The sequence below is a fragment of the Aptenodytes patagonicus genome, chromosome 2 (assembly GCF_965638725.1).
Source record: "Aptenodytes patagonicus chromosome 2, bAptPat1.pri.cur, whole genome shotgun sequence".
Taxonomy (NCBI): Eukaryota; Metazoa; Chordata; class Aves; order Sphenisciformes; family Spheniscidae; genus Aptenodytes; species Aptenodytes patagonicus.
This window is the reverse complement of record NC_134950.1, coordinates 102,279,606-102,291,847: the sequence shown is the minus strand read 5'-3', so window position 1 is coordinate 102,291,847 and position 12,242 is coordinate 102,279,606. Positions and strand designations below refer to the sequence as shown.

At 37.1% G+C, this 12,242-nt stretch overlaps 1 protein-coding gene across 2 annotated transcripts in view; it reads right to left on the bottom strand.

The window, feature by feature from the left end:
• Positions 1–3,403: 3,403 nt before the first annotated feature.
• The window catches only part of KDM1B (lysine demethylase 1B), a 29,045-nt gene continuing 20,206 nt past the window's right edge, over positions 3,404–12,242 (bottom strand). For both annotated transcript variants that reach the window (XM_076330616.1, XM_076330615.1), the window contains 5 exons: positions 11,578–11,694; positions 10,621–10,746; positions 8,978–9,100; positions 6,836–6,988; positions 3,404–6,230 (listed from right to left, as the gene is read on the bottom strand). In XM_076330616.1, the coding sequence (XP_076186731.1) occupies positions 6,147–6,230; positions 6,836–6,988; positions 8,978–9,100; positions 10,621–10,746; positions 11,578–11,694 (603 nt within the window). In that variant the 3' untranslated portion in view covers positions 3,404–6,146. The remainder of the gene's footprint in view (positions 6,231–6,835; positions 6,989–8,977; positions 9,101–10,620; positions 10,747–11,577; positions 11,695–12,242) is intronic.

Sequence of the window (12,242 nt, the reverse complement as noted above, 5' to 3'; positions counted from 1 at the left end):
ATTCTAACAAAAACTTACAAAAGGATAGTGTACTTCTATTTCTTGTATATACGCATTACTTGCCACTTTGGAATTGCGCAGAAGGAATGGAAATGAACTCGGCATCCTTCAAAAACTTTATTTAAATCTCTTAACTACAATTCAATGTAGTCCTCAACAGAGAAGAAACGTCTGAGCTGTTTCCCTGCTAATCCATACCAGTCTGGCTGCAGCTGATACAAGATTCCAGTTCTTTCTACAACTGGGGGAAAGGCTGCAAGACAATACTAACAGGTAAATAAAATGTCCTGCTTATTCTGATGCTATTGGATTAAAAACACAGCTGATCAAGGCTCTAAATCCTGTACAGAGATGCTCATAAAAAATAGAAACTGGCTAACTGGATAAAAGGTAACTGAATAAAGTGTTCAGGCGTATACATTCCAGGTGCTTAAGATTATGTCCTGACCATTGTATTCTAGAAAAATAGTCCTAACATCTTGATTTGATTGCTTACAGCATAATTCCTACAGTCCAGTGTATTGGTTCCTCTGTTTAGTTAAGTCTTTGGCATTCAGTATTTTGGTCGGTGACCTGCAAAAGCACACAAATTAACCTGAATGACTTGCTTATATAAACAACTGTTCTTATGAATGAGCTTGGCACTTGAGGTAACAGCATATGGGCCCTGTAGGTGAAAAAAGATGGAGAGGGCTAGGTGGGGAAATGGAAGAGTAGAAATTTTGAGTGAAGAGAAGTTACATGTCTTTAGGAAAAGAGCTGAGTTGAAGTTATGCGGTAACCTATGGTATACTGCTCAGGCATGTCTAACCAAGACAAAATTAAAAGACACAACTTTAAGTGCCATCCCACTTTTTTCCAGAAGCTCTAGACCAATAGCCTTCTTGGACCTGAGCAGGCTGCTTATAGCGTCTGTGTTCTTTCTGCATTATCCTGTTACAAGGCACATGACAAGGGAAGATCTATGAATGTATGGGTTTAGATTAGCCACTGCTAAGCTGGACTTAAAAATAACTCTTTTGGAGTCCAGTGCTTAATCGGGCCAAATAATGCCCCTGGCAGTCAGCATGGTGATTCCAATAAGGTTTACTAGCTCTGTTGCAGTTTCAGAGAGAGGGTGGCTTATGACCACTTGGGTAGATCTAATTATTCCTGTTTCCAAACCAGAAAGTTGGCTATAATCAAGTAGCTTTGAGCTAGATGAAAGCATTCCTGAAATGACTTCTGGTGGTTGTTGTTGTTATTTTAGTTCCCGTTATTTAGGGAGAACAGTGGAAAATCTAAAAGGTACCAGAATACTGTCTGAAAACTTGAAATAAGAAATATAGTAAAATCAATGTTTCACTTGCTGAAAAAAAGTTAAGAAACATCTTGAATGCTGACAAGTGTGTTATCTTCCTTCTTCAAAGAAATGTTTCTCCTGCCTTTGAATTCAGAAATATTTACGAAAGCAAGTAGCTGGAAGTTGTAGGTCTAAAAGTTTATTCAGGTGGACCCTGACTTGCAGGAGAAATGGGCTGACAGGAACCTCATAAAGGTCAACAAAAGCAAATGCAGCATCCTGCTTCTGGGATGGAATAACCCCGTACAACAGTGCGGGTGGGGACAGTGGTTTCTTTCTAAGCAGCTTTGCAGAAAAGGACCTGGGTAGGGGCAGATGGTTCTCGCAGACAATGTGTTGAACCCAATTCAGCAGTGTGCCCTTGTGATGAGGAACACTGACAGCACTCTGGGCTGTTTCAGCAAGTGTGTAGCCAGCAGGTTGAGGGAAGTGGTTATTAACCCCCTATTCAGCACTTGTGAGCCTGCCTCGGGAGTGCTGTGTCCAGCTTTGGGCTCCCTGGTGCAAGACAGGCATGGACATACCGGAGCGAGTCCAGTGGAGGGCCACCAAGATGGCCAGGGGGCTGGAGCACACAACGTAGGAGGGGAGGCAGAGAGGGCTGGGCTTCTTCAGCCTTAAGAAGAGACGGATAAAGGGGGATCGTACTGCAGTCTGCAACTACCGAATGGGAGAGTATGGGGAAGGGAGGGCCAGGCTCTGCTTGGAGGTGCATAGCGAGAGGACAGGAGGCAACAGACACAAGCTGCCACCAGGAGGGAAATTGCAGTTACGTGTTAGGGGAAGAAAAGCTTCACCATGAGGGGTGGACACAAAGAAACGGGGCCTGGGGCAGTTGTGGAATCCCCATTGTTGGAGATGTTCAGAACTCAACCAGGCAGGGCCCTGAGCAACCAGCTCCACATTGGCCCTGTTCCAAGTAAGGGCTTAAACCAGATGATCTCCAGAGGTCCTGGGGATAAGAGGATGGCAAGATTACATAACTTGCCACGCCTTTTCACCTGACCTTGTCTACTGGGCTGCGCTCAGTCATAGACTTGCTACTTCAGTTTTATTTCTGATCTTTCAGACAGCTGGGCTAAAAGGAAAAAAAAAATCCTCCCTCAACACAAACTATTTTCTTGAAGGACTGTCATTCTTTGGGGGAGTGTGATGAAATCTACTGATTTGTACTTTATTTTAAAAGCAGCATTAGTATTTTGTTTCCATTTTAAAGATTGTTATTCTTAGAATGAAGTTAACATTTTTCAAGACCAGTGTCAGGTGTAATGAAAGTAATTTCTTGCAGGGAGTTAGCATTAGGAGAACAAAGCATGTCCTCAGGATACAAACTTTGAACTGCTAATCAAGTATGACAGGGTTAGGGGAAAGCAGTGAATCTTCCACACAGTATTGCTTTCACTGGCTCAGACCTACATGTGTTACTGGTTGAAATAAACTTTCAAAGGGAATAGGAGTATTTTTTTGTTGTTGTTGCTTGCAGTTAGACTTACTTACACTAAATGAACATCTAACCCCCCATTCATGAAGAACAATGTAGATAAGTGTTATCAGAATTTGTCATTGTTTGTATTTATTTTAAATGTTTTGGGTATGTAGTCAGGCTTGCACATGCTTATAGTGATCTGTGCTAGTAGGAAGCTTTTGGGATCATGATCCTACAAAGTGTTCATACTACAATTATTTAGTTATTATTTAGCATTAAGTGGTTCTCTGGTGGTTTTTCTGGCTATTTTAAAACTATGGGCAGTGCTTCTAAATAACTAATCATTTTAGCTTAAATTTCCTCTGGCTAAGGAAAATAATCCGATACAAGCTTATGAATTGCTTTGTAAATCTTTGAGGCAAAAGACACTAACTATTATGGTATTGGCCAAATAACAGCTAAGTTAGTACTTAGAGCTCAGAGAAGGCTGTAGAGCAGCACTTCTGAGGAATTGTCTACCTGTAGGAATATACTAAAATGAAATCTTAAATCAAATGTAACAAAAAAGTAGGCTTAGCCACTAGTTAAATTTAAGGGGGGGGGGGGGGGGGGTAAAAAAACCCATGAGCATCCTGTGGATACTTTCCAGTTTTATTCTGCTGCCATAACATAGTCACACAGAAGAGTTGAAGTGTTACAGATCATGCTCTGCATTCAAATATTTTTTTATAACATTTAAACAAATTACTCAAAGAAAACATTCCCCAGTTCTTTATTTGCAGGGAATAAATTAAACACAAAAGAAAAAACACATACATGCTTGAAATAAATTTTAACATAGGTATTAAAAAAATTTGGGGGGAACATTAATTAAAGAATGATGTCTCAGAACCAGCCTGATGTTCTTATACATTTCAAATGAACGTAAATTAAAATGGAACATACTTATTTTATTTACGCCTCAAACTTAAGTGCAGCACAACACAGTTTAAGTGCCTTGGCACCAAAATAATATACAAATAATTAATAGACTAGGCCATTGGTAAATTTATCGCTTGTTATCCTTTTTTTAATGCTGTAAGAAGTGTGCAGCAGCTAAAGCCAAATGTGACAGTTTGTTCATGTCCATCTCTATTCTCTAGAATATAGCATTTATCTACCTGCAAAGCTGTAGATAGATTTAAAACCCCAAGTACAAATTAACAGGATGGAAGCATATGCCTAAAATCAAGCATGTTCACACAAACTTTGGACTGCAGAAATGGATGCTGAGCTCAACTTTACAGACAGTTCCTACCTAAAATGTGATGTGTTTATATGTTGTTGTTAAGCTGACTGAAGTTTTAACCAAGGTCAGCTGAAGCAGCCATTGAATATAATATTTTGGGCTTGTAGTAATAAGCTTTCTTCCCACCTTCAGAAGCTCCTCTCCTAATAATTCTGTCATACATGATAAACTGGGAAAGAAACTTGGAACTCGAACATATGCAGCTCTCAATCTTTCCTAGTTATGCTATAAGTAAGTTGGCCTGTAATATATGAAATTAACAAAGTGCAAATGATTACCAAAAGCAAAATCTGATGTCTGATTATCTTTTATCATCAGAGGATTTTTGTCTTGCTTCTTATAGCCTTTAAATTACAATTTAATACTTGGAAATACTTTAAAACTGTACATACTAGCATTTATGTAGAGAAAAATTATGCACAGTTACACTTTTCCTATTAATCCACATAATTCAGCTTTAAGAAGCAGAACAGAATATATATCTGAAAAACATCTAGTTTATATAAACATCTTCACCTTGTAAATTAGAGATTAAATAAAAGTATTTAACAATATCATAGCTACTCTAAAAACAAAATATTAGGTATTTAAAAAGAAGAATTGCGTTTATTCAGTAGGATTTTTCTTAAGGTTGCTTGGTTTTTTTTTTCCCAAGGATACAGCTTTATGGAAATAAGCACTGTAACTCAAAAAAAGTTTGCTGTGTCATTCCTTAAATGAAGAGATTAAAAAAAGAAAAGACCCTATGCATAAGAAAGGGGGTGGAAAGAAGTGCTTACTTTCCTTCCAGAAATCATGAGGTCTATGCAGTAAAGTTATAGGGAAGGTGTGAGGGAAGAGATCTAAAAGTTAGTTTTAATTTTTTTTCATTAATACCACTTTAGTGGAACAGTATTACATCAGATATCCTGGTTGTGTCTGTCTGTCTTCTACTGAAAAATATTTTTTCTTCCCTGTCCCATGGAAAAGCTATTAGATAAATGCTTAGCCCTTACTGAATTACTCCCTCAAGTTGTTTTTAATAATACTTTAATAATAAAATAAAAAAAAACTTCAAGTCAAAGTGCAAGCCACCTTGTTTTAGCCCTTCATAAAAGTGTTAGTATTTTTCCTCATTCATCTTCACTTATTTTTTTTAAATATAAAAGCTGAATGAGCTGTTAGGAACTTAGTCCTTCACCGCCCACTGTGCACTCACATCAGTAGATAGTTCCTCTACTCAGCCCAAATGAATTTGGAAGTTTGTTTTCAAAATAATCATAGAAATATAGTATTTTTAAGCTGTCCTGTTTCTACATGATCAGAAGCACTAAGCAAATCTAAACTTATCCTATTATTGTAACAAGAATTTCTCTGAATAAGTAGCAGAGACCATTTCAAAGTTTTTTAAATTAATGTAAAAGTTAATTTTTCAAGTTTTTATTAGCTACAATAACCTTTCTGTGATTGCACTGTAAACTGTTCCAGCCGTCTGATTTAAAAGAACAAACTTGATATTCCAAAGCCCACTTAGTGGAAGCTAAGAATATGAAAAATATTGTAGAAAAGGTTATTGATTGCAAGTGGAAAGAATGATAGTTGAGTTCCTTCCTACAATAATTCTAGAATTTGTCTAGGCTATTCAGGCTTTTGGGAACAAGTTTGAACTCCTATGAGCATAATCAACCTGAGAAGCACAGTTAGTGGAAAATTCCCATCATCATTACTAACTGCCAGCATTTTTAATGCTGTATGTTAACTTAGTCTTGTTTTAACCTGACCTTCTGAAATGAAGGTTTACAATAACATGACTGGAGCCATACAGAAGAGGACTCTCAACAAAAGTTCTGTTAGTTAAGCTGTGGCCAGGGACTCCAATGTCACTCTTGCTAGTAATACCTTAGCTGGAAAAAAACCCCAACAATATGTATCATCAGGGCTTAAAAGGGAGGTGGGGGAGAAAGAGGAAAAGGAAGATGAAGATTTTATCTTCAGGTACCATATACTATTTAAGTACCACTTAGGAAAAAGGCAGCAAATAGGAAACTTGAAGATAGTTTTACCCACAGAAAACAATTAAAAATATATCTATAAACACAAAATTTCAGTACTTAAAATGCTGCTATTTTGCTTGCTTCTCGAACCCCACTCAAGTAAGCTCCTGTAACGGTCTGAGGAAAGTGCCTATTTGTGGCCTGTATTTAAAAAAAAAAAAAGTGAATTGTTTCTGAAACTATTAGAACAGATAGAATTTCAGTTTATAAGATCAGTTTTGTTTTCCTTAAGCATATACCAACATTTTTAAAAATCATGGAAAACTTCTCAGAAAGAATTTAGGAGGAATTATTTAAGGTTTTTAGCAATTTCAAAATTTGCAAGCGAGTCACCTAGCAAAATTAGTAGTCTATTTTGCCATCTGCACTTTAGTGCGGCAGGTAAGTTCTGTTCCAGTATAGAATGCACCTATACCATTAACAGCATGCTTTTGTTATGTTACCCACAAATGGAGTAACAGAAAGACAATTTGAGTAAAAATACAAGTGGATTGTACAGTCTTGTCATGTTCTGCACTTATTGGTTATGCAGTTCACTCCTGACCTGAAATACCTGGCAGACTTTCCATGCCCAATAATAATATGAATAAAGAGGGTTCTGTGTCAAAATCAAGAAACGTCAGCATATTTGTGTAACAGAATATTTATATGCTACCTCTAGATTAATGGTGTTGGTTAGCAAAAGACAATCTTTCATAAGAAATAGTTCCCCAATAACCTTAATCAATGGTAACAAAGATACTTACCTCACCAGCAAAAAAAATTTTTCCTTGTATGTCTTCAGCTATAATGTCATAAGCTTCACCACTGCCACCTGTTTTTACAAAACTATATGCCATCTGAAGCCAAGGGTCTTTGCTCCATCGAGTAACAAAAAACTTCACTGGGTCAGGAACCTCCTGCATAATCAAAACAAAAGTTATGCACTGCAAAGAAAAGCTCACAATTGCATAGCTTTTTCTCATAAACAGTTTCTTGTAACCTTTAGAGTATGTAGTATTATTACGACACTGATTAGATCACATTCCAGAATTAAGTTCCAATTTTCTTTATTATACTACTAGCCACAGATAATTTTGTTTGCTAGACTTGCCTGATGTCTGAAACATCACAGTTGCACTGTTTTGAATGCAACAAATCTGGATATTGTAATATACCTAGAACTACACTCGAGAAAAACAATTCTCCTCAAAATACATTTACTCTTGCAAACAGATAAAATACCAATATCAACATCATTCAACATGTTTGTATGTATAATGTAAGCACTTTCCATCTTGGTAAGGCATGATGCTTTGCTGCTTCTAGCTTGTTAAATCTCAAAATGTAATCTTCGTTTTGGAGATCATTTTATTCCAGTGGAGAAATAACGTTACTTATCTAAGATCAGAAAAATCACCTGGCTTGAAAACTAGGTTCAGGGAGAAAACAAAAACTAGGAAGTCAGAGTGTCTGTAGCTAAACCATGACACTAATACTGTGTATTCTTTGTCACGTTGCAGCATGCAAATTCCACACAATTCTACCAAAAAGAGCCTGGATAACAATTGTATGAAGGCTTAGTCAACTACAGCTGTGTCTTGCTCTTGAGGGGCTGGTGACAAGTAAAAAGAAGCACCCCTGGTTGCCTCTTACACATCTGGTATCAACAAATAGACTCTTCCATTCAGGTAGCACACAAGAGACTAAAGCTCAAGCAATCAAGACAATGGCTAGCCAAGTATGGCAAGTTTCATGGACATCCCAGAAGAAGTTCTGGTACACCCCTGGAAGCTATCTTGTTTTTCAAAATCCCGCTGCATTGTGGACAGATGACTGAAATTCACAACTGCTATAAACCACAGAGACAGACACAAAAATCACTCTTCTAGACTAGAGTGGCACCAAAACCAAAGACCTGTTTGCTACCTCGACGTTCTCATGAGATCAAAATAGCAGGTATGTGGACTTATATTGCACATGATTCTGGTAACTGTAAAGCCATTACCAAAAGTATGTTTTCTAGGAAAAGTTGGGCTTTCAGATGCTGAAGTTTTTTCCAAGATCATTAATCCTAACATCTGAACCATCAGTAAAATTTGAGAGATCACCCATGAACATTAACACAAGCATTCCTTGGGATCTAACTGCTCTAAGTGATTTAACTAAGGCATTACTATCTATAGAGCGGAACGCAAATAACATTGTTAAGTGATAAGTCTTCTGCTTGCCCCAGATTTCTCTGATTTTCCAATTAGTTTTTCTCTGGATGATGAGCTGGGGAACGGAAAAAAGGTAGAAATTTTTATCTGATTTTTTTTACAGTCAGGATGTAGGGCCCTTGATAGATCATTTTGTCTGTACCTCCATCCCAAGGCAGCTCAGGAAGGGTTGTTTCTTACTAGAAGAGTAAGGGATTTCTTTGGTTTGGGTGGGGTGGTAGTGTAATTTCAGTTGCTTTTTACATGGAGGGAGGGGGAATCACAATCAAATTCATCTAGCTTAAAGCTTTTATGATGTATCGGAAGCAGCGATGACAAAAAAAAAAGTTTGGAAAAAGTGACAGCTAAGTAAGTATTGTATTTGTGTTACCTGCCTAAAGTACTGATTTTAATTAATTTTCCTTTCTAAAAGCACTTTAAAGGATGATAGTTCATTGCTGTTTTTCAATTCATTACCATTTTCCTTCAGACAGATCTAAGATACTTCAATTCACATTCTTCACACAAGAGACCAAGCATTGTGTTTTTAGTGTATCTCAAAGGAAGCATATTCCCCTCAAACTGACAGGAAAAGAAAAATAGTTTAAAACATCAAAGGTTTTCCTATACATCATGAAGTAATACAATTAAAAGTTTTACCTCTGTTGGTGAGTTAATTAATCTCTTACGAAAAAAGGCTTCTCTTACCTGCTCCTTAAACAGCTCTCGAAGTACAGTCATACACTGTTGCAGTACTTGTTTATCATCTAAATTCTTAATGGTTGTCACAGCATCTCCAGTGACCACTGACATTAAAATGCTTTGTTTGCCCTAAAAACAAGACATTAACATATGAAATCATCTTGAAATTACTAGGTTATTAAGTCTTTCTTGAAGAGTCCCTTTTAATTGGTATTGACAAAGATTTTCAGCTGCAAAGCAACTTTTGTTCTAGAGGCAAGTGGGTTTGATTCCTTAGAATAAAGGGAACATATTCTACAGTATTCATGCTCAAATTACTAACATCCTCTGATGTCTTGTTTACAGATCTGTGTTACGGTCAGCCCCTTTTATAACTTGCTGAATTAACTGAAAACTTCCTATCTACCTATTTAAAGGCTACACCAAAAGATTTGACATTTATAGCATTGCTATAAATTGTTTATTGCTATTGTTTGTGACAGACCTCTTAAGCTCCAGTACCGTGCCAAAATTCCACCTCAACTGTACTCCAATTTCAAAAGGTGGTAACAAAGAGAATCTACTTAAATACTAGTTAGATATGTTTTGGATTAGGCCAATACTAAGTTCTCACCAGCAGATTTTGGCCCAAGAAATGAGCGCTCAGTTCTACTGATGTTTCCTTTCACTTAATCTGCTACCATGCAGAAGTTTCAAAGATGAAGCGATGACTACAGAATAGCACACAAGTTCTCAACTCCTTTAAAAGAACTCTCCCTCCCTTGTTTATATAAGGCAATTCTTCTGTTACTAAACTTGATAGCTAGCAGAGGATAGCTATCAAGCAAATTAAGAATTATATGTAGTGTTTCTGGACAGCACCAGCACACTGAACCACATGTAGAATGAGCTTAAAAGTATTGAAGAGAAAACTTCTTCAAGAAAAATCATGTACAGGTACAGATAGTGTAGTAACAGAGCACAATCTTCACAGGATGGTTTCCTTTTGGAGTAAGCCATAAGGTTACAAAATGGCCTTTTAATTGCTGCCAAGCAGTAAGCAGCAGTTGTTGTAAAAGCATGAAAAGGTAAGATACAGATGTGTAACGTGTCTGCTTGGAACTGGCGGGGAAGAGAAACATGATGTCAATGCACTGGTTTGAATTTGTTTTGAAACTCATGAGTTTGGGACTGACCCTACAGACCTCAGTTTCATACAAAACCTAGTGTTTGTCCTTTCTTCTGCCACTCCACATAGTTATTCAGGCTAGTGCAAGCCATTAAGCGTTAATAAGCCAGGATGATCTTTTTAACTGGATTTTTAGCTGATTTAAATAAGGGAACAGAAGCCCTAAACTGGAAGTGACCAGTAGACTTTTTCCCATATTAGTACATCTATAGTTAGGTATTACAGACTTGTTTTCAAGATAGTTTGAGAATAAAAGCATTAACTTGCATGTTATTTTGTATCCAAACATAGAAAAACATTCCCATTTATTACAATGAAGTATCAATCAGCTTTTTCTTGATAAATAACACTGCTTACACTTCTTTTAACAGTTGTGGGGGTGGGGGGAAGAAGAAAATTTTCATTTTTCAGTAATTATTGCACCTAGATTCCAAACTGAATTTCTGAAGGGCCAACAGAAAATACAGGTAGCATACGATACCTCTGGATCCATGTCATAGAAAACACTAAAGAGCCCACGTTGGCTGGAATTGGGTGGAACATGACCAAAAAAATCAGCTCCTTGAATTTTACTGTCCCAAAATCTATAAGGAAACTGCAAGGCAATCTAGAGAGAGAGATGGAATTAAAGCATTTCATGCCACAAAACTGGTAACTGGATATGGTATATGATGCTCTTATAATTCTTTGCCCCTTTTCCACTCCATTAGAGACATCCAGTTCTATGAGAGGGTCTCAACAGAGAATATATGGGCCTGTTCTCCAAGGGGGACAGGGAAGGAAAAAAACCCGCTACTCTCACAAATTGCAAATGCACAGACAGTACCGAATTCACTATGGAAAATGCTCAAGAAATTCAGCAGAATTTTTACAAACCTAACGTAGAACTTACTGATCCCCATCCTGTGTGGGGGTTTCTGAATCTTGCCTTTAAATTTCAACATTGTTATAATCCTGTTTCTGGCATTACTTCTGTTACTGTTTCATTCTAAGCACACATCTTACTAGGGATCTTCTCAGGCAAGGCTGTCTTTGCACTGGGAAAGGGTAGGAGATTTTACACTGGTCAAATACACAACTTTCAGTATTCTTCTCAAATAGTTTATGTATTTATTAGGTTGAAAGGACCTGGAATAAGCATATTATTAGAATTTTGGAAGATCTAAGACTATCATGAAGGCTTGCTCAAAATTAGGCACAAAATGTTTAAGTTGTGAAGTGATTCTGCAAACAATTTCTATAAAAACCCCATTAAGTTGGGAAATCTAAGAAACAGAAATACACATGATCCTCGACAGCATTTTGCTTTTCTGGGCTACTGTATACAAGTCAAACCAAATGCATAATAAATCCTGAGAAATACGCAGCAAAAGCAACAGGGACAAAGCAGCCAATGTTTCTATGAAAAGAAAATGAAATATAATTTGAAATTACTTACCTTCTCAATGACTCCTGCTCCCAAACTATTAATGGCTTTAATTTTTTTTTCTGACAGTGGGGGATTAAACTGAATGGCATTTTTCTGAAGAAGGGCCAGTGGTACAGTCACTAATACCTGAAAGAAATAATTACAATCACAACAGTAGCCAAAGCTGAATACTGCACTTAAGCCTCATAGCATCATCTTAACTGTCTTGGATTATTCTTGTAGGATGCAGCACAATACTCACCAGACATCTCTAGATTAGTGTCTGGTTTTACTCCCCATTAATGGGAAAGACATGCCTTACATTCATGTGAGAACAGATCCTGCAGTTCACTGGTTTTAAGTTGTAGTCTGTTGAATTGCTTGTATCAGAGTGGCTAACCATGCTACTAATTTTAATACCTCCTGTAAATTACAGTCAATGGCTCTCAGGTTAACAAAACTGTCTTTTTGAACGGAGAGAAAATGGTCATTTTTTTGGCTTGTTTTTCCTTCCTTCACAGATCCCTTCTCTTTAAAATATGCTCAGTAACACTGTTGATGTCAATCCAATCTTGATCAAGTTTATGTATAATTTTAAAAATTACTAAAAGCTAAATTACGCAGCATGAAGCAGCTGGGGATACAGGGAATAAGGGAGACTGAGAAATATGGGTTGTCAAGTCCTGCATACCAAA